Source organism: Urocitellus parryii, chromosome 4 (assembly GCF_045843805.1).
Source record: "Urocitellus parryii isolate mUroPar1 chromosome 4, mUroPar1.hap1, whole genome shotgun sequence".
In the NCBI taxonomy this organism is placed as follows: domain Eukaryota; kingdom Metazoa; phylum Chordata; class Mammalia; order Rodentia; family Sciuridae; genus Urocitellus; species Urocitellus parryii.
The window spans coordinates 76,335,218-76,361,308 of NC_135534.1; the positions used below are offsets into that span (position 1 = coordinate 76,335,218).

The 26,091-nt window shown below is 40.6% G+C and overlaps 1 protein-coding gene across 2 annotated transcripts in view; it reads right to left on the reverse strand.

Annotated features, from left to right (window-relative positions):
• Positions 1-17,900, reverse strand: part of Me3 (malic enzyme 3) — a 199,031-nt gene extending 181,131 nt beyond the window's left edge. Inside the window, exons 1-2 of one of the 2 annotated variants that reach the window (XM_026401517.2) lie at positions 17,635-17,900; positions 17,077-17,274 (exon numbers count right to left, since the gene is read on the reverse strand). In XM_026401517.2, the coding sequence (XP_026257302.2) occupies positions 17,077-17,259 (183 nt within the window). In that variant the 5' untranslated portion in view covers positions 17,260-17,274; positions 17,635-17,900. Of the gene's footprint in view, positions 1-17,076; positions 17,275-17,634 lie in introns of those variants that run through there. The other variant, XM_077796882.1, reaches the window with a different exon arrangement.
• Between the last annotated feature and the right edge of the window lie 8,191 nt (positions 17,901-26,091).

The window sequence follows — 26,091 nt, forward strand, 5'->3', positions numbered from 1 at the left end:
AAAACTTCTCATCATTGGACTTTCTATGATATTTGTGGCCTCAGAGTTAGAGTCAGATCATGTGACAAATAACCTTGCTCAGATGATGTCCTCCAAAATGTACAAGAAACAAGAGTAGGCTTACAGTGGTATTCTTATTGCTGATTCTATTAAAATTTCACCTTTTAAAAGTCTTTAAACAGCATTTTATTTAGAAAAGAGGCTGATATTTGGTCAAACTAGCCAAGAAAATCATTCCTGCAAGCTTCTGATTTTCTATTTTCGTTCTCCAAGAATCCTGGTTCATAAAGACAAACTAAGCCTTGGCAAAGAGATAGGCACGCTAAAACTGAGTCCAATGGAGAAAGTGACAACATTTCATCTATAGACAGCCAACTTTGTGAAAGGTTTGTATTGCATGAACTTCAAATCCTTATTTTTATTTAAGTCCTCTAAAAAAAAAGAAAGAAAGAAAAGGAAGAAACAAACCAATAAACAAACAAGAATATTAAAGAAAATTCTTATCTAGAAAATATATTTTCCAAACTATGAACATTCTTTTTCCATTTTCAATGTAAGGAGTGATTGTTTTTCCAGGGGCCTGAGAAAAAGAAGGAAATCCCTTGAGCTTTTGTAGTGTTAAAAGAGTCTCACTTGTATCTTTGTTTTCTGGGCAGTGTGGAGGGCTGCACAATGTCCTCACAATGACAAAACCATGGGTGAATGTAATCATGTACTCACCAAGCTGCACCTTCTCTACAGTTTGGGTGATAAGTCTGCTTTGTGAGAATAGAACCGGAATGAGGCTAGTTAGTGAGAGAAAGCCAATGACAACAATATTCCAAATAAAATACCTGAAATTAAAAGGGCTTGAGTCCATAACCCTTACAAATTCACCAGTCCCAAAGTACCTCTTAAGGAACTTTACATTTTGAAAAATCTTACATTATTAATAACTAGTTTATTTTCCGATATTTAAGATAGACAACTGCCAAGAATAACTTAAGACACTGGCATGAGATAACCAGTGTCAACAGTTTTGTTTAATTCTAGGCAAAGACAAAGGAATAGGACATTCTGGATGAGTTGTATAAATTAATGACAAATAAATATAGGGTTTCTGTTAGATTTTTTTAATTTGTTGAACAATAACTTTTTTTTGACCATAACTCTTGGACTTTCTATTATGCAGCTCAGTGTAATCTGGAAAGAACTCAGTATTCTGCTTCCTCAGGCCTCTCTTATCTGTATCCACTTTACCACCAATCATATTTGGTCCTTCTCAACTCCCTCATGGGGATTAGATTTCTTTTTTCACTAAATTTCCTGTCTCTGTTTTTGTCTCCTGTCTGGGTTTAGATGATATGTCTAAAGCTCAAATCTCATGGTGTCACTTTTCAGTGTCCCTCTCACCTTCAGGACTAAGGTCAAACTCTTCACCCAAAGAATTGCCCCTGATGCCCCATCCCATGTTCTGCTGTCCAACCCCATCACTCCACTACTGTCCTCCATCCAGAATCATCCACAGTTCTTCCACACCATGCAGATATGCTTCATTTGATTGGGACATCTTTTCCCCAGTTTATTTTTCCAGAGAATCCCTGTACACCTTTTAGGTCTTAGCATTGTCAAAAAAAAAAAAAAAAAAAAAAAAAAAGTAGTCCCCTCTTTTTAAAAGACTTTTCTTTTTAGCCTATGCAACACATTACATAATTTAGCATAAAGACTAAAGATTACTCCCTTTAAGAAACCTTCTCACCCTTCATTTTCCCCATTAAGGTAAAAATAACTTGGACACATTATTAATCCCATATTTTAATATAACATGAAACCTATTATACTGATTTACATTTGTGAGTTCACACATCTGTCTGTCTTCTCTGGACTCCAAGTTCCTTGAGAGCAATGACCATGAACCCAGCACAGCTCCTGAACACAGTAGGTACTCAACAGTTTGTTGAATAAATCAGCCAATGGTCTCAGGAAATCTGGAATTGCGTTTTGCTCTACCCTTTACTCTTTGGGAGACTATAGGCAGCTCAGTCCTCTGGGTCCCAGAGCACTTTCCTATAAAATGAAGGTAATAACACCCAACTCACAGGGATTTCCGTGAGGCTCAAATGAGAGGACAGATCACGAGATACTTCAAGAGCTCTAAGGGTAAAACATGAACAGTCTATTTCCTTATTATTATGAAATATGCTGAGAAAGAATGAGAAGTAATTGCAATAAACAGTGGTGGTAGCTTCATAGAGGTGGGGAATGGGGGATATGAAGAGGGAGAAAATAGATGGAGTCCTGGTGAGTTGCAGAAGGACACAGGGGCCTGTCTGTTCCTTCTACCTTCAGACTCCATTTCCTAAAAGACATCTCCTCTCTCCCTCCTCTCACCTGACACCCCCACTTTCCAGTCCTCACCTTTGCTTGCTCTTATTACTGACCCAGCTTCTCATCAGTTCTCCTGCTTCCACTTTTGCTCGTCTCCAACCTATTCTCCACACAGCAGAAAGAAAGATCTTTTCTTAATGTAGATCAGATCATGCCACCTCCTTGTTTAGAGCCATTGAATAGTGTCCTGTTTTATAGCAGATGACACCCAGTTCACATCACAAACTCTCAGACCCTTTGCCATCTGGCCCCCCAGCTCTTCCCACCCTGATTATGTGCAGTCCCCCTCTTTTGTATTGCACTTTTTATTGGCCTGCCTACTGTCAGTTCCCAGAACCTGCCGTGTAAAGCTATTTGTTACCTTCAGACTCACAAGAACTGCTCCCTCTGCCCCAAATGCTCTTCCTCAGCTTCTCCCCTGGTTGGCTCCTTTTTCTTTAGGTCTATGCTCAAATACAACCTTTTAAAGAGCTCTTACCACATTTTTTTTATCCATTCATCTATTGAAGGGCATCTAGGTTGGTTCCATAGTTTAGCTATTGTAAATTGTGCTGCTATAAACATTGATGCGGCTGTATCCTTTTAAGTCCTTTGGGTATAGAACAAGGGCAGGGATAGCTGGGTCAAATGGTGGTTCCATTCCAAACTTTCCAAGAAATCTCCATACTGCTTTCCATATTGGCTGTACCAATTTTCAGTCCCACCAGCAGTGTATGAATGTACCTTTTCCCCCCACATCCTTGCCAACACTTATTGTTGTTTGTTACCATAATAGCTGCCAATCTGACTGGGGTGAGATAAAATCTTAGAGTGGTTTTGATTTGCATTTCTCTAATTACTAGTGATGATGAACAATTTTTCATGTATTTGTTGATTGATTGTACATCATCTTTATATATACACAATGGAATATTACTCAGCAATAAAATAGAATAAAATCATGGCACTTACAGGTAAATGGATGGAGTTAGAGAAGATAATGCTAAGTGAAGTTAGCCAATTAAAAAAAAATGCCGAATGTTTTCTTTAATATAAGGAGGCTGATTCATAGTGGGATAGGGAGTGGGAGCATGGGAGGAATAGTTGAACTCTAGATAGGGCAGAGGGGTCGGAGGGGAAAGGAGGGGGCATGGGTTATTAATGATGGTGGATGTGATGATCATTATTATCCAAAGTACAGGTATGAAGACATGAATTGGTGTGAATATACTGTGTATACAACCAGAGATATGAAAAATTGTGCTCTATATGTGTAATAAGAATTATAATGCATTCCGCTGTCATAAATAAATAAATAAATAAATAAATAGCTTTTACCTTTCCATCCAAAGTACATCATCTATTATTCTTTCCCTTGGTGCCTTGTTTATTTTTTTCCAACCAACCACCAATAACTATCTTATAATTTGTTTACTTATTTATTATATTTCTCACTAAGATGAATAAGAAAATTTATGGTCAAGTTTTTGATGCCATTCCTAATATTGAATAGTGCCTGGCATTTAGTAGGCACTCAATAAACATTGGATGAAGGATGGTTGAATGCACAGGAAACAAAGCAAAGAAGAGATGAGATCCAGGAGAGGAAGCAGGATACTGTATGGCATTAGGCCTGACAGTCCTGGGCAGCTTAGGGACACCATGAAGACTTTCAGGATATACCTTGTATAGCAAAGTGGAAGGAAGGGGCCAGGGAAGCAGGAGGTGAGGGAGCAATGGGCCAAGTTCACTTTCTTCACACTATTTCTTCTGCTTGGAAATAATCTCTCTAAACACCTATAAAAGCACAGGGTGCAGTGACACATGCCAATAATTCCAGTGGCTTGGGAGGCTGAGGCAGGAGGATCATGAGTTCAAATCCAGCCTCAGCAAAAGCAAGGTGCTAAGCAACTCAGTGAGACCTTGTCTCTAAATACAAATACAAAACAGGGCTGGGGATGTGGCTCAGTGGTTGAGTGCCAATAAGTTCAATCCCTGGTACCCTTTTTCCCCCAGAAAAGCACCTGGCATGGTGGGCATTATAAGGCAACTAGTACTAGAGGTCACTGGAGGTTACTGGGGGACTATTCCTCTGCTGGGCAGCCCTTCCAGCTGGCACCCCCTGGCCAGCTGCTCCATTGGCATGCCATCATCTCCCACCGGCATGGCCAGGCCGCTTCTCAGGCTCTGCAGACATGAGGAGAAGCTGCCATCAGCTCTTAGAGTGTGAGATCATTGGAAATCTTTCAGCACTGATGGGTGGATTTCAATGCTGTTTCTAAAAATGGCCATTAATAGGTTTTTCTGTACACTATTCTAAATCTCTACTCACATTTCATCAGCAGCAACTGCACTGCTATTATCTGTCCTTGTGATCTCAAGTGATTTTTTTTTTACCAGTCAAACAAATAACTGTGAACCAGAAGAGACCAAGAAGAAAAAGAGATAAGAAAGGAGTCTATGACATGGGAGCTGAGCTTTCTGTCAAACAGTGTGTGGACCGTCTTTGAGATCATGTCACCGCAAAGAATAAATAGAAACTTAAAAAGCAAGTGGGAGTTGGGAACATGTCCTTGCATGAGAAATGGACACAGAAGTGATGGCAGGAGCTACGTTGCAGGTTTATTCAGATTTACAATATATGACAATGTTTACTGTAAAACATCGCCTCTGCCATCCTGGGGAAAGATTCAAAAGTACTTCTGTCTAATCAACTGAGGTTGATTCTAAGCACTATTTCAGAATGGCAGGCAAAGCGGTGCCTTTCAAAGGCAGTAGATTTAAGAGGCAGACACAGTCAGAATCCCTATCCACCATTCATTTCATGGGCAGAAAGAACTTCCACTCCTGGGGCTCTAAAACCCTACTGTAATATGGTGGTCAAATGCTAGGGCATTATCTACCCAAAGACAACTATGAACTCTAAGTCTTTTGGGGGAAATGCTCATCATGAATGCTCATTCAATGGAGGAGAAATGCTCATTTAAAATATGCATGTGCAAGTATATTGATCACTCACAGCAAAGTCTGTGGAGATCACAGGACTATTGTAAAATTCCCTTCATAGTCTGAATGCTAGTTGGGAAAGCTGGGCCCAGAAATGGCCCACTGAGCTGAATCTGAAGCAATGTCATAACTTTCATGCTAAATGATAAGGAGACATTTCCTTATCTTGCTATATTGCTATCAAAATCTCATTAGACTGGGAGTGCTATAATGATGGATACATTTGTATTTATTTTTTAAGGTAGCTTTAAAAACCTTGGTTTCCAAAATATTGGAATAAAGTTCTGAGATTCCTGATGGTAGCCACTATCTTTTACTCCAGCTTCAACTTCCAGAAGCACCAGCTCTTTAAATGACCCTTGAATTTCTGCTCCCAGAGATATATATATATATTTTTTTTTACTTAAGGTTCTTTCAGACAAATGTTTAGATTATTCAGGCTTTAAAAACTCTATTGAGTACTGAGAAGTTATCAAAAAGGTTTCCATCCAGCCTGTCTCTTCCCTGACTCACTCCTCTCCAATCAAGTCTGCCAAAATCAGATGTTGTTCATGCCTTTAGAGAATGAGGTTGATCCTTCGGTCTTCCCCTCTCCTGCATGCTCTAAGTGGGCATGAACCAGGTAAAACTCTACTGTGTCTGTGACTTTTATGGCTAAACAGGGCTTCAAAATGGAACAAAAGCTTTAGATATATAGATTAACTTGAGAATTAATTAAACACCTACAATTTGTTTTACATACAATATTTCACTTAATCATTAGAGCAACCTCTCAAATAAGTATATTTTATTGTCATCCTCATCCGCAGACAAGGAAACTGAGGCTCAGAGAAATGAAGTGACCTTTGCAATGACAGTGAATGACAGAACTGGTATTAGAACTGTCTTAGTCCATTTTTTAAACTATAACTAAATACCTGAGGTGGGAAGAGTTTTGTTTTGGCTCATGGTTCTGGTCTAAGATCAAAGGGTCATATCTGGTGATGGCCTCCTTGCTGGAAGAGTCCCAAGGTGGCACAGGGCATTATGCAGCAAGAGAGAGGGAATGAGTGGTGTGTGTGTGTGTGTGTGTGTGTGTGTGTGTGTGTGTGTTTGTGAGTGTTCTCTAATCTCTCTCCCCCTTTTTATACAGCCACCAATATTCAGTTATTGTGTTTCCCCCAATAACCTGTCTAATCCTAATCACCTCCAAAAGGCCCAAACTCTGAACAACACAGTTGGATTAAGTTTCCACCCTCTTAGTTCCTGACAATGAAGATTAAATGTCAACACATGACCCCCTGGGGGATACACTCAAACCACATCCAAACCAAAGCAGGAAGCAGGGGCTTTTCTGATTCTAAATCTTGTATTTTCCAGGCATTGTGTTCTGCTGCCCAGTATCTGGTCACTGGCCATGCCTCTTGGGGGATCATACATAATTGATACTAGCTCACTACTCTCCTTCATTCTCAAAATCCTTTAACCTGTTGCTAGTTACAGCAGGTCCAAATTTAATGTCTTGAAAGCAGCCCCAGGATAAGAATAAATAATCTCATCATAAAGATGCTGTTCTTTAGATAAACTGCACCTGGCCCAGCTTCAGAGCAGAAAACTCTTCTGAAGAAATGTATTTCCAAAATTTATATGACCAGAATGAAAGATGTCTCTTGGATTTTGAAATTATCCAAGTGCATGGAGAGATCTAAAAATAATTTTTATTTTCAAATCAAGCTTTTCACCATCTTTTCAGAAGAGATGGCAGATGGCAGTTGGTGTGACATTGGTTTTCACTCTAGTAGTTTCTGATTTGTGGAGAAGGGAATGTGGAAGTAGTTCATGTAGTCATTTTTATTGAGGGGATACTATGAGGAGGGCATTGTGCTGGCTATGGAGCATCTGAGAGTCTCCTGGATCTGAAGATGACACAGTGATGGAGACAGGCACACGCACTAAACACTATACACTGAAACCAAGTGTGAGAAAGAACCACGACTACCTATACACACCAAAGGAGTGTAGGGGATGAACAAGTTGCTTCTTTGTGGCAATATTAAAGAGGACAGTGTGGCAGAGGTGACCCTGCAGAGGTTGAATCCTGAGGCATGCTGAAGATTTTGAAAAGAGAGGCCCAGTGTGAATGACTCTCTCTGCAACATAAAATCAAGGAAAAGAAGAACATGAAAGATCACATCCAAGTATGGAAGACATTAACTTTTTTGTTGAGCTCTATTGCTCAATTTCTGTACATTTAATTACAAAATTAATGGGTGGTTATTCTTGGAATTCATTCTCTTTCATGATCTAAACAGCTTCTCCTCTGCCACCTTCATCTGCCAACTCTGATTCTTCCATTTATCTTGGCTCTGAAAACACTGCCATTAGAAATGTATCTGCACCTCTCTCCCATCTTTCTTCACTTGAATGAATGACCCTCTAATTATACCTACACACTGCCTTGAAACTGCCTCCTTATTCACTCACTGATCCTCATGTCACCTTGGTTACACTTAACTCCTCAAAGGCAGAAGAAGAAATTCTGTGTTTACTGTGAGGTCTCCATTGCCTAAAAATGTAATCAGAACTCAGAAATGTCTATTGATAAATTTAATATGTAAATAAATGAATCATCCTGTAATTTTTAAAGTTCCCTCCAACTCCATGATACCCTGATTTTAGCAGAGCCAGTGGAAGTGATAACAACAGATACCCACAGGCAGGAACAGGGAATGCTCTAGTTACTATCTTGGAAAGGCCACAGTGCATCAGACTTCATGTAGTCATCCCAGGTAAGAGGGACCTTGCACACTGGAAATGGTAGGGTGGTATGGTGGGTGTAAGTGTGGGTCCTAAACCCAGGTGGATCCAGCTCCACCATTATGGGTTGCATGACCAAAGGCAAGTGGGCTAACCTCCTCATACTTCAGTATTCTCACTTATAACAAAAGAATAATAACTGTGCTTATCTCAAAAAGTTATGGTAGTGTATCAAATGAGTCAATGCATGTCAACTGCTTAGAACAATTCCTGGCACTCTGTATATCCTAGAAAAATGCTGTTATAGTTATTACTTGAATTCCCTCCATAACACTATCAAAGAAAATTCAGAATAATAGGGATTTAGGTTGGAATCCTCAATACTTTTTTCAAAACCTTAGAGAAGCAGCATGGAGACTGTGAGCTGTTGGCTGAAGACTAGCTCTATTGTACACCTGCACTCCTGTTTGAAGTCACTGGGCATCCCACACCTCAGGAAAGAGGCTACTTTGTAGAGATGTGGACTCTCTCCTTCTGTTTTCTGAGAGAGCAAAGCTAACCAAAACAAAGGACTCCACTGAGTCTGCTTTCTCCAGAATTCCTCACCCAGGGGAGAATGTTTCAGGACCATAAATAACAATACAGAATGAGATTAAATGCTTTAAAAAATAATATTCCCAAGTTGCTTATCATTCAACTATACCCCCTATCATCCCTCTAGTTTTCCGTAACCACTTTTAAAAGCAAATGCAGCTTTGGTTTCCTCTTATTCAGGTTCCTCAAAAGCTGATGATCTTTCCATCAAAAAACCCTCTCCTCAAATGACTGGGTGCATTTTACTTGTTCCTGTCTCCTTTTGGTAAGAGCCATGTTTTAACTAGGCTGCCTGGCAACCCTCTGGGTATGAAATGAATGAATGCTTTTAACCACTGACCTCGGCACCCCCAAGTGGAGGACGTCCGTCAGATTTTCATCACAAGATCATACAGCATGTTTTGTGTTCTGCATCAGAAAGGCAGTTGGATACCAACCCAAAGGATTTCCCAAAGTGCTTTCTACACATCAAAGTGAAGGTTTTTAAAGCTGACAGTAATCCATGTCTTTGCAAACAAAAGTACTGCACATTAGTGATCCTTTTGCAATTGCCATACAAATCAAAAGGATTTGCCCTTCCTCCCCCTATAAGACTGGCGTCTGGAAAGAAGAAGGCAGATAATAAAAGAAATATTTGGTAGAACTGACAAAAAATGCAAAATAAAATAAAGTCACAAACCCTAGAGCCTACAAAGGCCAAAGACAACCAAGAGAAACTGGAACGGGGGATACTATTAAGTCTGAAAAATCATCCAAAGAAACTCTATGTACAGCTCAGACTTGGACCAACTTAAAATACCAGGTGGTCCAGGTTGGAGTCAGACAATATATATTTCTGTACAGGATTTGCCTTCCAGAACCGCTGTTTACATAATCTATATATTGCTATTTACAGTTGCTTTTAGAACAGGCAGCAGGTTCTTGTGTTAACATTTTGTTATCACGTGAATCTAAATGTATCTGCTTCTAGAAAATAGGGGGTTATAAGCCTGAAATAAGATTACTTCAGAGAGATTTCCACCCATATATCACAGGTGGGTCAACTTCCAAAAGCTGAATGTTGTCTAGAAACTGAACTCCCAACAAAAACCTGTGACCTAAAATTGAAATGACAATGGAACATTTAAAAAAATTTTATGAAGAGGAAATAAATTTCCCATAATCCCTCTGCCCTAATGCAATCATTTTCATACATTTACTTCCAAACCATTTTTCCAGAGTTACATCTTTTTATAGTAACACATGCTAGATTCCATTTAGCATTTTGCATTTTAAATTAAGCATTCACTGACATAAGCCAACATTTCTGAAGTCTTCATAATGATCACACAAATCCTTATTTAATACATAATACCCTTTCTCTGGAGAACAATTCAACTATTTATAGCAACATGTTTATAAGAACATACTTTCTGAGTATCAACCTCAGGATCCAGGAGCAGCAAATCTCCCTCCTGAGCTCCTGGCACCCACCACACTTGGCTTAACTTTCAGATCCCGGGAGATGAGGCTCTCTCTTATCTTCATCAGGGCTCCTGTGGGCCAGGGAAACTGAAGAGGTTTGGAGCAGGAACAGAGACTCCAAGAAGTCAAAGTGGAGGGTGGGGTGGGAGTTCCAGGAATCTGGAGGTGCTGACAGAAGCTAGGGCCTCCCAACCTCTGGTCCACTCCCTAGATATCTCTTTGAGTTTTTCCATGAGCCTCAAGAATTGTCTCCATCCATCTCTAATTCCAACGTACCATTTTTGTCTTTTTCTTCCCTGAGTTCTGTTTAATGCTGACAAAAGTGGAAATACACAGAACAAACATCTTTTTTCTGTCCCCAGCTCAGCACTTCACTCTATGATAGGCCCCTGGACACAAAAAGGGCCAATGTGAGATTTGTTCATATCCTAAATGGGTATGCCAACACCACCAATGGGGATGTTGAGGGAGGAGAGATTCTAGAGTGAAAGAAGGAGATTTTGGTTATAGGAGAGATGAAGGAAAGGGATGAGAACAGAGAGCCTCAGCAGATGACTCTGAATGACTCGCTTATTCACTATCTGTTAACTGAGCACCAACTAAATACCTCAGATAGATCAATGAACAAATAGACAAAAATTCCTGCCTAAATGGAGCTTACATTATACTGAGGAAATATAAATAATAATATAAATAACATAAATAATAAGTGAGTTTAATAATATGTTAGAAAGTGTCAAATATGATGAAGGGTGAACACATTAAGGGGGTCAGTTTCATTTAGGGTGGTCAGAGTGAGTCTCATTGAGAAAGTGAGAAGCCTGGAAGAAGGGAACGAGGGAGCCACTTAGGCTATTTAGCCTATTTAGGGAAAGTGTGTTCTGCAAAGAGGGATAAGCCTGCACAAAGGCTCTAGGTAAGAGCTGTCCTAGAGTGTTTGAGGAACAGCGAGGAAACCAGCGCTGTTGGAGCAATGGGTGAGGCAGACGAATAGCAAAAGATGAGATCAAAGAGAACCACATCATGCCAGGCATTGTAGTCTTTGTCTTAGAAAAGTTTTGCACAGAAAAGTGGTGTGATTTGATGAATTAACTTTCATAAACACAAGTCAACATTTTTGAAGTCTTCATAATGATCATAAACTTGTCTATTTAACACACGATATAAAAGGATCACCCTGTTGTTGTGTCAAGAACAAACTAGAGGAGCAAAAGCGGATGCAAGGAGACCAGTGGGGAGGCTGCTGCCTAAATACAGCAGAGAGATATTGGTGGCTTGAAACAGGTGGAACCTGCAGTGACAGGAATGGGGTTCAAATTTAGTCTGAGGATGGTGCAAGGATTTTCTGGTGGATTGAATATGGTACCTGATACAAAGAGAGCAGTCAGGAATATGTGCAAGGTCTTAGCCACTCAGGGTGTGGTTGAAAGACACAGGAGTGGATTGAAAAAGACGGGAAATTTCGAGATCAACAAGGAGATCTTTGCACAGGTAAGTATGAAATGATGAGGGTGTGAACAAGGTTGGGGATGTTGAGAAAGAGATGGATTTTAAAGCTTGGGTTAAAACTGACAGCTAAAGAAGACAAGTTTGGGGATAATAGTTTGTGTCAATATTCCCAAATATCCATTCTCCCTTTCTTTAATGGTATACAATTGTTTGTTGAAAATGTGGGTGCCCCCATCAAAAAGTTACATTTTCCAGGTTCTGTTGTAGCTAAGTGTACATATGGTCAAGTTTTGGCCAATTAGATGTGAGTAAAAGTGATATTCAAGACTCCTGAATGGTACCCTTTAAAAAGGTGTTTCTCCATGGGATTAATTTGAAAGATATCAGTCATATTAGGATTATTCTTTAATAGATAGAATCAGTATCAGTTTCTAACTGATGTACCAAAAAATCTATTTTGATAATGTTCCTTAGGTCATTAAAAATGAACCCATCTAATTAAAAAAAAAAAAAGGCGTTTCTCCTTCCTGCTGGCTCCTGTATAGAATCTGCAGTGGAGGTGAGAGCAGCCCTCCTAGACAATGAAGTATAAAATGCACAGTGAGGATGACAAAATCAAACTCTGTGCCAACTTGTGACTGCCTACCTGACTTGTTTATAGGAGAGACATCAATCCCATTTTGTTCAATTCTCCGTATTTGGGGTTCATTTTGCTAAAATGACCTGACTAATACAAGTTCATTTAGCTGTTCTAAGAATAAAGCTCCAACACCAAATGCTTACCATCCCATGAAGCTAGGACTGTATTTAACAGGGAAGGATTTAATTCCACCCTGCTTCTGCTCAACTTTTCCTAAAACATCTGAATTTTATTTGGTCTTCAATGTCCTGAGTCACTGTACAAGAGGTTCACGTCTAGAGTAAATTGCTGCATATGGAAGTCATGTTTACTTAACAACTTATTGTTTCCCAGTCAATCAGGAGCTCCAATTTTATATCATATTTGAAGCAGAGATTCCAGGAATACATATTATGTTATGTACCTCAAGGGCAGAAAATGGCATCATCAATAAACTTCTAATTCCTCACAAAACCCATCATCATCTCCTGGGTGAGTCAAGCCTGTGTTGACAGATTCTCCACACCCAAAGGAGGCAATATCAAGTTTCACTGAACAAAAATATATAGTTCATTCAACAACAAATCCTGGCTGTGTGGGAGTCTAAAAAAAAACCACCACTGAATGCAAAAGGGATTCAGCTGAAACCTGTCACCTCATATGTGTAGCCAAAGCTGCTTTGCGGGCCACTAAGTCTGCACACATTCCCCAATCAAACTGCATCTATTCCACATAGAAGGGCTGTCACCTGCCGTGCTTGGAAGTATCTGAGGGCCCACTGCACGAAACATGCTGGTCCACAATCACATGATTTTTGACTTTCACCCTTTTCATTATTTTTCTGAACATCAAACTCAAGAGATTAAAAAAAAAAAAGGCAGAGAAGCAGGTGAAGGGTCAGCAATGGTTTTGGGGCCAAAGGGGGAGGCTGGTGCACTCTGGGAAATAACATGATCCTCTGGTAAAACGACTGAGAGTCTGGAAAGATTAGGGCAAAGTAGGGGCATTTCCTCCCAAATGGGCTGCATGTGGGCATTATCTAGGCAATGAGCTGTGAAGTAGTGACTTTAATACTAATGAGGTTGAGAGGGAAAGGGCCACAACTTGACGGAGATAAAGAACAAATATTTACTGAGTGCCTCAAGTCAGGCAGAGAGAACATCATGCGACAAGTCAGTCTCTATCCTCAATGTGTTCAGGGTCTGGGGTGGAAAAAAAAATCAGTCATAATAGTAAGGAAACAGAGGGATAAGACAAATGCCAGGGACTCAATTCTAGCTTGGGGAGTGGGGAATAGGATAACCCTTCCTAAAAGAAGATATAAGTGGGGCTAGAGTGCTAAGGACACATTCACTAAGCATGTGTGAGGCCCTGGATTCAATGCCCAGCTCTGGGGAAAAAAAAAAAAAAAGATAAAAGATAAAAGACAAAGATATAGATAAGCTGAGGCCAGAAATTTTGGTGACATCTGCATATGAAGAAAACCCTATAAAATGGGGTTGTTAGTTGCCTATTTAAGTATGCAAAACATGGCTGATGTCAAGCATCTACTCTGTTGCAACAAAACAGGTCATCATCACTGTATTATATAAAAAGTGGAATGTTAGTTTAGAAAAATAGGAATTAGAAGTTGACTTAGGATGAATTTGCATCATTTAGAAACTCTGACCCCATGGAGGGAACTTGGAATCATATAGTACCAATTTTGTCATCAATAGGACTATGCATGAATCAGCCAGAGCAGATGTGAACTGCCATCACAATGGACTGGAATTTTTAAGGCTTTCTGCTTCTTCCCACTTCTACAACCAAAGATTGTCTCTGTAAAGTCCTTTCACTCTCTAGATTATCTTTTCTTCTGAAAATGATGATGTTAGATGAGAACAATGGCTTCTAAATTACACCCCCCCCTTTTTTTTTTTTTTACTAAAATCCATAGTAGAAATAGACCTTCTACATGGTTACTTGGTAAAAGACCTATTTTATTAATTTTAAATGCATTTGCTCTTTTTCTATTCTAATCCATTTCTTTTTAAAAATGAATTGCTGACAGACCCACTAAGCTAATATTCTGTTCCCTCCTTTGTGACCATGTAGTCGAAGCAATTCCAAACAAGCACCTCTCATGGCCCTTCTAACCTCAATTCTGGGCATCATTCATACAAATACCTAATATTTAACACATTACACTTTTCTAAGTGATTTCACAGGGGTTATTCCCTAGGATCCTCATAGCAGGGGCATAACAGAAGCAGAGGATCTTGTGGGTCATCACAGACCACATAGCCAGGACACAACAGAGCTGAGTCCAGAACCTAGGCAGTAGCAATGCTTGCTCTGGTTAGTAGCTCATCTTTTCTCAGAGAATTCTACCTTCTGACTACTCTTCTGCTCTCAAGCTTCAACTTATATACCTCTCCTGATCTATCAATGAAAGATGCAACTCCACTAAACACATTCCAAGAATTTAATGTTAACTGCTAGATTCTTTAGGAACTACCTTGTCACAGATGCATGAAACTCAGTCCTTGCCCTAGAATAGCTCACATTCTAGTGGGGAGGAAAATCTACCCACACAACTTCCCACTAACCACAGTACCAAAGACCCTTTAGAAGCTGCCCCTCTCTTTTGCTTCTTCAGCTCTGTTTAACCTCAGAACTCAGGAAGCCTCAAGTCTTTCTTGGAGACTGTGAGCACTGGAGGTGGTCAGGACAGCCAGAGGAAGGCAGTCCAGTGGGAAGAAAAGTATATCTCTGCCTGGGCTGCTTCCCTCTCTTCCCAAGAACCAGTGAAAGGGGGTTCCAGCGGGTTCTCAGCAGAACCCTAGATACTCTCTTCACACCCAGAACTGCATCAACTGACTTCAGGGATATATAAAAAACATTATCTAACATCACACAAAGATCAGGCCCCATGGATTTATGAATTACATTCTAATTATATTACTTAGAAGGGAAATAATTTATATTAAGGACAAGTATGTTTTTAGGTGCCCCAAACCGCCTTTATTTTCTTAACTATCCACAAGGCGGTAAGTGCTGGTTGATAATATGTCCATACTTCTAAGGCAATTGTTGCCATAATGATTGGATCCTACAGTGGGAACTTCCTGTTTTGCTCTCCAGAATCCATCCCTCTTCCCTCTGATGGCAATATTCAGATTTACTCTAGGGAAACTATAGCCCCTTTAATTTAAGCTAATTGATACAGGTGGTCCTACCCTGTCTTCTAGGAATAGGCTCCAAATGTCTCAAGTTGCTGGTGATTGGTTTGTGAATGGGAAGAGAATCCAATCAGATCTATAAGACAGATTCACTTTCTGAGGCTTCAGAGAAAGCATTCTTTTTCTTTCACAGGAGCTTCAATTGGTGGGTGTGGTATGGTAAATAGGGCAATGAGGTCATATTGAGGAGAACACTTCATCAGATAGAGCCTAACAATGAAGCTGACATTGCAGAGGTGGAAAGAACCTGCAGCTTTAGGAATGAATCTCAACTTCTTACTCATGCCTTGCCTGCACCCTTCACCCTTTCTTCTCTATTTTTTTTTTTTTTTAGTTAAAAGAGACTTTTGTGTGCTAAAGTAAGTTTGCATTTTCTAACACTTACTATCAAAATAATTAAACTGATACAAACCTTAAATACTTTGGATAGTATATAAGGGCTCTTTGGGGGAGAGCAGGAGGTCAGTATAATATGTAACGGTTGAGAGAAAGATTTTTTTCCTTAGCTTCTTTTAGTAATTCTGTAGGAAACTATCACAAAACTTAGCATAATGTAGTCGTTTCTACTTCTCGAAAACATCTTTTCTACACAGATTACCACATTTAAATCACAATCTTGAGTCAAGGCAATTATTAACATTTTCATTTTGTAGTAATTATTTATTGGACACTTCATGTAGTTAAAAATATGACTTTGAATTCATTAATTCATTTAATTGTCACAATAACCAAGTTAAATAAGAGTGGTGAGTCTGCCATAATCATTTCAGACTGAAGAAAACTGAGACTCCAAAAAGTTAAATGAATTGCCCAAGTTAATGTGGGGAGGTAGGGCGAAAGGCCTCAAATCTAGGTCTCCTGCTTGTATCTCTCTCAACTTGATCCTCTGAACCAAAGACACTGACTCCATCACCAGACACAAATATGTCTTCTCTTAGGTTAAGGTACTGGTATTAGCAGTGGGATGAACTTGATCCTAGCATTAAAGATCTGGATTCCAGTGGCAGATCCAGAACTGGCTAGGTGGTGACCTTGGGCATGTTCCCTTTGTCTGTTTTCTGTTAAAGGAGAGTTTTGAACTAGGATCTCTGATGCTGCTTCAAGCTCTAAAAGTTTTATAATTCTAGACCTTTCTGTCCCCACTCTCAAATTAATCTTTTCCCCAGAATAACAATCATAACCTTAGCTGATATTTATTCTCTCCTAGGTGCCAGGCACTGTGCTAAGAACTCTGCCTCTGTTTTCTCCTTAAGCCTTATAGCATTCCTATGTCAATTATATCTCTTTGACAGATAAGGAAACTGACTCACAGAGGTTAAATGAACTCTTCAAGATCAACAGGATTAGAAAACATCTTCTGACTCCAGGTCACACTCACCGTGAAGATCTTAACTGAGTCCACATTGTTTTTGCTGAAAAAATTAAGCTCCCTGCATTACTAGTCACCTCTCTCCATGTAGGAGGGGGAGGGAGGGAAACAAAAAAGCCAAACCAATACATTAAGCTACTGCAAGGCAAAAACAGAAACCTCGGGAAGGGCGCTTGTAGGATCCTTTCCAGGCCAAGGGGGCGGGGCGCCCTTTTCCTCCAGCCAAAGGTTAGCTCTAGCGTCCTACCCTCCCAGAGCCAGACCATTACCTTGTTGAGATGCGGGTTCCTGGTGACATCGTATCCACGCTTCTTCAGGGCCACCGGGCGCGCCGGGCCGGGTTTGGAGTGGCAGGCTCTGGCGGGTGCGGAGGGTGCCCAGTGTGGAAGGGCACCGCAGGCCCTGCGGGGCGGGAGAGCCAGCCGCGCGCCCGTGCCCAGCGCGGCGCCCATGGTCCTTGCGCCAACCTGGACCAGAAAGTGACCAAGGTCAGGGGCGCTTTCTAGCCAGCCAGTACCCCACACGTCAGCAGAGCAATCGGCCTGAGCCAGGGACACGTCCTCTGGGAGCGTGAAGGGGCACCCTAAAGGTTAAAAGCGCCAACCCTCACCCCTCCTCAGTGGCCACCCGCTCTGCATTCTGCTTGCGGTGTGCCAGGCCTCGCCAAAGGCAAAGCGAAAGCAAGCAGAGCAAGCAGATCTTGTGCGGGTGACAGCCCGCGCCATCCCCGCCCCCACCCCAGGGAAGCAGAGGCGACTGCGCAGCTAGAAGTCCTTGGACGCTCAAACCTGTAGGGTGGTTTGCCTAAATTCCCTCCTCCCGCTCACCTGCGTCGTTAGTGAAGCCAGTGTCTACCGGGCCCGGCTGCGGGGCAGGCGGGGCGAGGCGCTGCGGGTCTGTCTTTCCTCTCTCGCCAGTGGCTGGGCCGAGCGGTCGCGGGGCTGTTGCGTTTTGGAAAAAGCCTTCCTGAAACCTTTCTGCACAGTGCCAATTTTCCCCTAAGAGCGTGCGTGGGGCTCCTCACAGTCGTGTGTATTAGCCTCCCTAGTAACAAGATGAAGCTCAGGGTGGCTCCTGAGACTCTCCATCCTGACAAGACTGAACGCACAGACTGGTTAGCATCTAGGGATCAGCATACCCTCTTCCCCTCCCACCATTTGGAGAACACCCTGGCTGCAAGAAACCCTCAGGTGTTGTGCAGTGCTCAGTGTTGTCTTGTGTCATTCAATACAATAGCCACCAGCCACATGAGGGTGTATAAATTAAATTAGTTGAAATAGAATAAAGTTTAAAATCCAGTTTCTCAGTCACAGTAGCCGCATTTCTGGTGTTCAAGAGCCCCTTGTTGTACACAGAGGACGTTTCCATCTTTGCAGAAAGTGCTATTGGATATCGCTGGTACAGGATGAACTCAGGGACCATATGAAGCCTGTCTTGGATTATTGGGACCAGACCTGGGCCTTGATGCCCATCTAGACCTGCTTTTGTATTTTATCCACACAATAATGAGGAGATTCCTTTTTAACCAAATATTTCATAGTGTGTGGAATAAAAACCAGATCTTTGGGGGGCCTACCAGTTATCCCATAGCCCCCCATTTCTGCTAACTTCAAGCTCATCCCACTCCCTCTTCCCTCTCATTGAGCTCTAGTTTCCCTTCTCCTCCCTGATTCTCCTGTCTACTCAATTCACTCCCTTGAGGGCTTTTCAGTTGCTATTATTGCCTTTAGATGAAATGTTCATACTACAACCTTCCAAACAATTGCTTATTCCCATTCTTTATTTAGGTCTCCACTGATTTGTCAGCCTGAATGCCTTTTTTTCTACTCCATCCAATGTTGACCTCCACTAGGGGATACACAATGAAGAGATTTTCCTTTTCACAGAACTTAACAGTTTGTAAATATTTAGCTTGTTTTTCTGATGTTTATTGTCTGTCCCCCCAGAATATAAGCTTCACTGAGAGAGGCTCTTTGCTTGTAAACCCACTGGTCCTCACTGCTTAGCTCAGTGCCTAGCATATAATCACAAAATTGATTTTAGGTGAACAAAAGGAAGTAAGAGCCTCTTTGATAAGGATTGTGAACCCTCATACTGTGTGCCTGGCAAATGGCACAAGTCTCTCCTGACAGCCCTTCAAAGCCCACCCATCACATACTTTAAGTACAAAGCAGACATCGTGATACATAATGTGCTTAGTCCAGGCAGCTCCTGAGTTCAGGATTTCCTCATCTCGTTGGGCATCATTATCTTCTTCAGTTTTTGCCCTCTCTGGTCCAATCTCCTATTTGTAATTTAAATGATCTATATAAAAGTGTGCTTTCCAAAACAGAATCAAAATCATCTAATGAAGGGATAGAGGCAGGGGTGAGATTATAGATTTCCAGGACCCATCCGTGGAGCCTCATTCAGTAGAGTTTAAATGCCTGAAGTCAGGGTTGTTCTTGGACTGTGTATTTAGACTATAAATGATCTTTAAAAAAATTCTTAAACTAGTTTGAGTCAGATTTTTTATTGTCTGCAGTCAAGAGTACTAACTAATTCCTTTTAATGCTGCTCATATATTTGCATATCTTTCCACCAGTCTATAAACATCTTGAGGGCAGAGATTGTATGTGTTTCCATCTTTGGTACCTGACCCATAACAACTTATCAGAAACTGTTAAGCAAGTCTGCCCTTGCTCAGTGTAATGAGCTTTTCCTCACCTTGGGACGTTTAATAGGTAACCTCAGTCATTAGAAACTTAGCTAGAAACTAGAATGTTAATCATAAAGGTTTCAGAGAACCAATATAGTTTTTACAACATCAATCATTAAAATTGCACAGCTTGCAAATATACTCTCTTGCATGTCTCATCTTGGCTTATGTTCACTAAGCCAGACATTATTCTAATAATATTGTTTTTCTTTGTATTTGTTGTTCTTTGATTGCAATAAAATGCTTAAAGGCAGGTTCACCAGGTACAGTGGCAGGAGATAGTAGCAAGAGGAGGTGGCTCCTCAAACCAGCAGAAATATCTTAGGACCCAGGCTCTTCCTCTCTATCTGTTGTGCTCTTCTCTAGCTGTTCCCAAGCTCTACATAGAAGAGTTGGACTAACTTGATTCTACCAGTGGAAAGGGGAAACAAGAAATGCAGGGGAAAACATTTTCTTTTAAGTAAGTGACATGGAACTTGTATACAGTGCTTCTATTCACATTCTGTTGGTGAAAACTTAGTCACATGGTCACATTAAGCTATAAGGAAGGCTGAAAACTATTCACTCTAGCAGAAAAACATGTATGTGCTCTACTAAAGCTCAGTAGGGAAGACTATTGCAAAAAAGATGAGTAGAATTCTTAGGGACTAGCAACTAGAAGTCCAGATACAATACTTATTTTATATTAAAGTGTTTGGCATGTTGTAGTTGCTCAGAAACTATAAGCTATTATTGGCATGTGTGATTTCCATCTCTGGTTTCAAGGTAACTTACTTGCTTTTAGAGCTGAACATAGGATTCCCAAAACCAAGTTTAATACTGTGGGAACATACTAGAACCTCTTCCAACTTTGTACAACTCTGACTTCTTAGCCAGCCAACCTGGTGGTCTGTTCAGCACTAGCTAAAACTAATGAGTCTCCATAATTTGTCTTAGCTTCTCTCCTTTCACATCCCATCTACTGATTTCTGCCATTGGTGTAATACTGCTTCTTGGGGTAAAAGGGAAAGAACCTCATTCCATCCTCCCTGGCCCAAGGTTCCATATTCCAAGTGTATTTAATTCCTTTGCTTTCCATTGTGAACACAGAGATTTGGATATCTATCTGTTGTAGCTATCAGATTCTGAGTTCCCTAAAGACTAAAGCCAATGTTTTTAATTCTTTGCATCTCCAGTATCTGGGATAGTTCCTGGCACTAAAAACACATTCAACTTGTTGAATTAAATAAAATTGATATAAAGCAAATTTGTGCACAACCTTCTAATGAGGGGACTTAATTGAAAGTTAATTTGGCACATTGTTAAAAGGATATCACAGTAGAGTTAAGTAACATTTTAGTTCAGTCAGCTATCTTGAAACAAAATCTTGTTTTCTGAAAACAGATTTTAATTACTTTACATAAAGGCTTAAAAAAGAAGGTGAATTTAAAATTCATTATTTTTTTAGCTAATCCCATTGCTTCACAAATTTATTCACAATCATTTGCACAATATTTTATGTTCACGATGGCCCCAAATGGAACTCTTTAATTTGTACTTTTGCTAATATATGTAAATACTTCAACTGTATTATTTTTTAACACTAAAGGAGAATGGTGAGGACTATTAATCCTCACCACTCTCTTCCTCTCCCACCATTTGGAGAACACCCTGCACACTCTCCACCCTACATATGTGCCCTGCACTCTGGATCGTTGCTTAATATCTTTCAGCATCTGTCAGTCAAAGCCCTGTCCTTTCTTTACAACTCTACTCAAATGCCATCTCCTCCTGCAAGTCTTCCACATTCCCCAGTTAGCAGCTCACTCTGCCTCCACCATGCTCCCCCCAAATGCTGTTTGTATCTCTCCTATTGCACTTTTACAATCTGTCTCTCTTGGAAGTTACTCATTTACGTGCCTCTCTTCTGTGAGCCTCACAGGGGCCATGAAAGTAAGCAGCTTTAGATTCAGAAGTTCAGGAATCCACCAGTGACTAACTCATGTGACTGTGAGTGAGCATTTTATGTGATTTCTTTAATCCTCACCATCCTCATGGACGAAACTGAGAACCTAATATTACTTTCCACATTGGTTTTTGGTGTACTTACTTATTTAAAACACATTATAATGCACTCACTCACCCTATGCCAGACACTGTTCTGAGCACTTTATAAAATAATGGAGCTCAACTTAAGATTCTTAACTTTATGATGTAGAATTTTATTTAAGTAGAAACTGTACTCCTAATATTGATCTTTTCCAGGATAAGCAAAGTGCTGCAAGAAACTCTCTTGCCATACTGGGCATCAGCAGCAGCTGCAGTTCCCAGTCAGCCACGTGACCACAAGAGTAAACAACCCAAATGCTGCAAGGTTCTGTATTTGCTAAGCTAGGGTTTTCTCTAGGTATATTAATGCATTCTTGGCTTATGTTACTGTCAATGCACAAAGGGCTCATCAGGGCACAAGCTCATTGTGAGTCAAGGAGCAGATATACTAACTCACATAACCTTGTAATTTTTCTATAAATACTGAGTTGGATTTTAAATGATTTTTCTCAGCTCCAAATCTACCCTTTTACACTTCAACTTATGGCTAGCACTTGGACCCTACAAACTAGTCCTTTTGACCACAGATTTCCTGTTAATCTCTGTCAACAGGGAGCAGTAGAGGAAGATGGAAGGCTGAAGAGGAGCGATTTTTTTAAAAAATTTTTATTGTTGGTTGTTCAAAACATTACATAGTTCTTGACAAATCATATTTCACACTTTGATTCAAGTGGGTTATGAACTCCCATTTTTACCCCATATACAGATTGCAGCATCACATCAGTTACACATTCACTGTTTTATATATTGCTATAGTAGTGTCTGTTGTATTCTGCTGCCTTTCCTATCCTCTACTATCCCCCATCCCCTCCCCTCCCATCGTCTCTCTCTACCCCATCTACTGTAATTCATTTCTCCCCCTTGTTTTTTTTGAGGAGCGATTTTTTTTGTTTGTTTGCTTGCTGTTAGTTTCGTCTGTATCCCTCCAGCAACAGCACTTTGCCCAGCATCAGCCATTGGTCCCAGCCTGTAACCTTCTTCCCTGTGCTAAACCCAGCTTCACCAGGCCCCTGCAGATTTAGCAGAAGGACTCTTGTCCACATGTCCAGTTTCTGATGGGCCTATTCTCTTTCCTTGTTCCTCTAGCAGCTCCTCCTCCTCCTCCCCCTCCTCCTCTTCCTCCTCCTCCTCCCCCTCCTCCTCTTCCTCCTCCTCCTCCTCTTCTTCAATTAAATACATGTGTTGTTTTTAAATAATAAGTAATTACATTAAGAAATAAAATTTAACCATTTTTATAGATCACCAACTTATCAATAAAGGGAATAGGGAGAAACATAGGTTCATCGATATATTATCACTACCCCAGTGACGACACGGCTATTTTTCTTTTTAATTAGAGCACTAATTATATACAAACTATACATAGTAGTTATACATCGTAGTTGGGTTATACATAGTAGTTGGGTTTCTGCTGACAAACTCAGACATGCATGGAAATCGATTTCAGTTCATGATCCCCCCTTTTCCTTCTCCCGTTTCCTTCCTGTCTTCCCTTCCTTCTCCCATTCTCCTTCCTCTACTTTACTAAATTTCCTTTCACTCATCTATTAGTTTGTATTGGTTTTTTTATGTTATCCTAATTTTCCCTCCCCCTTGCCTTTATTTTACTCTAACTTCCATTGTACCTTTGAGTTTCTGAGTTTGGCTAATTTCACTTAGCATATTCTCCATTTCCATTCATTTACCAGGAAATGACATATTCTTTCTTTTGAATGGCTGAGTAGAACTCCATTGTATATATACCAGAATTTCTTAATCCATTCATTTATTGACAGGCATCTGGGTTGATTCCATAATTTTGCTATTGTGAATTGTGCTGCTCTAAACATTGATGAGGCTATATTATGCCAATTTTAGATCTTTGGGGAAAATACCCAGGAGTGGGATAGCTGGGTCACATGATAGTGAGGACTCTTCACACTGCTTTCCAGAGTGTCATACTAATCTGCAGTCTCACCAACAATGTACAAGTGTTCCTTTCTCCCCACAACCTTGCTAGCATTTACTGTTGTTTGTATTCTTGAACATCACCATTTTGATTAGAGTGTGATGAAATCTTGGTGTAGTTTTGATTTGCATTTCCCTGATTGTTAGAGATGATGAACATTTTTTTTTCATATATTTGTTGGCCTTTTGTTTTTCTTCTTTTGAGAAGTTTCTATTTAGTTCTTTTGCCCACTTATTGTGGGTTATTTGTTTTTGTTTTTATTTTTTTGTTAAGTTTTTTTGAGGTCTTTGTATATTTTGTATACTAATCCCCTAATGGAGGAGTAGTTGGCCAAGATTTTCTCCCATTCTGCAGAATCTCTCTTCAAGCTCTTAATCATTTCCTTTGCTGTGCAAAAGCTCTTTAATTTAATGGCATCACATTTATTGATTGTCAGTTTTATTTCTTGTTCTTTGGGCATCTTGTTGAGGAAGTTGGTGCCAGCCCCTATATGATTACAACCCTTTGAGCAGTTGTAAGGTTTCTGGTCAAATTCCTAAGTCTTTGATCTATTTCAATTTGACTTGGTGCAGGGTGAGAGATAAGGTTTGATTTCAGGAGCTGCTTCTTTTGGTGACTATTTGTGGTGGTCTCAGCATTCTCTTCTTCTTATTCACCCCTCTAGCATGTGTGATGTCAGTCTTTTATATTTATTTCCCTCATGTGGGTCTGTTTTCTCTACTTAACCCACCCTGATAAGAGTTAGTACTATCGTTAACCCTATTTTACAAAGGAGAAAACAAAACCAGAGAAGTTAAATGGCCTGAAGTGGATTCGGATTTACATTTGGGCTCCAGATACCACAGTGGTCCCAGGACACTGAAGACTCACACTTGTGAAGTGCCAAGCCAGGCCTGCTGCATGGAGAGCCCCAGATGGACAGTGTCCCTCTGATCTCCATTTATGTCTTCAGCACCCTTACTGTCACTCTTCAGTCTTGTGTCCTGCACGACGGCTTTGCACAGGGTATTTGCCATGAATGCCTACTGAATTGAGTTTGATGGCCTGGCGATGGGAGGACATAGTGGCATAGTGAACTAGAGGTGAAATGGATGTGCAGGAGACAGTGGGGGACTCAAAGCCTCTGCTTCCTTTCCCTCTGATCTACGTCCTTTTGAGTGGTTTCCAGGGTAACTGATTTCTCCTCTTCTTTTCCTTCTCCCCACCTCCTTACAGCCCTTACCCTGTTCCATTATACTCTGGCTTCTTGACTTCTTCCTTTCTATTCACTGAGAATAGACACTTCTCTCACATTTTGAAAATACCACAGAGAGAAATGAAAGAGCAATGTTGTTGGGTAACAGAAGAAAACAATTTCCTTGTTTTTGTGTATCATCACATTCTCTTTCTCTCGTCATCTGTTTCATTGTCATAATTTTAATACCTACTTTTAACAAGAAAAGAATCTCTTTAAAATAGCCACATTTCTAATAGAGCTTAACCATCTCTGCATACAGTTGTCACAAAATCACGGGTGAAATCTTTGTTTTCAAACTCATTCAGCCTTCTATTCAAGCAGCTGTTTCACCAAACATAATTGCTTCCAGGCTTAAAAAATACAATATATTGCATTTCTCACCAGACTCCCTGCTTGATTCTCATTTAGTCTTGCAGCTAATTCTCTTCAGGTCCACTTTTCTTCCTAGCCTGGCTGACAGGCTAGCCCTTATTTTCATGGCTAGTTTAGGCACAAACCATTTATAATCCATTTCATACACACCCCTACTTCTACACTGCAAGAAGAAATTGTTGTCCTTGAACACAGTGATAGGGAGAGAACTAATAACCAGTAATTTCTGTGTGTTTTTAAGCCTCCAGATTTCCCAGAGATTGTTTTAAAAATCTATTTTCTGCCCCGCTTGAAACACTCTATTCAAAGCACTTGGTCCTCTGATAGCCACCGCGCCATTTCTCCATTATGCTCGGAGACTCTCCGCCTCCTCCCTTCTCACACAAAAGTTAGACAAAAAGGCAACTGTTGGAAAAAGGCAGAACTCGGAAACAGAAACTCATGGCAGCAGCTGCTGAGCTCAGCAGCTGATAAGGGGGAACAAATTTGTGCCCTCCGAGTTTGTTTGGAGGTCAGGGCAGTGGCCCAGCAGGATGAGGGGAGGGCTCTTTGTCCATGGTGTGATTTGCCCATCTGGCCCATTCAGCATCCCCTGGACCAGCTGACCCAGGCCACCGGCTGCTCCCCTGGCTCCTTCCCCTGGCTCCAGCTTGTTAAACAGTAATGAGCATATCCCCCAGTTTCCTAATTGACTTTGCAACAGTCCCGACACACTACCATAATGGGGGAGAAATGTTTTCCCTGCTGACAGTCTTGTTTCTTAGTGGGACAAAACTCATCAGCAATCTGGAGGAATCCTTGAGGTTCTCATTCATGTTTGGGTTATATTCATTTTACATGTTTTTAAAGTGTGTTTTCTCTCTACATAATTGGTGAGATTAGAACGGGCTATTCCTGGTGAACCTGGGTTCTCTTCAGCTCATTATCACTTCAATTGGTTT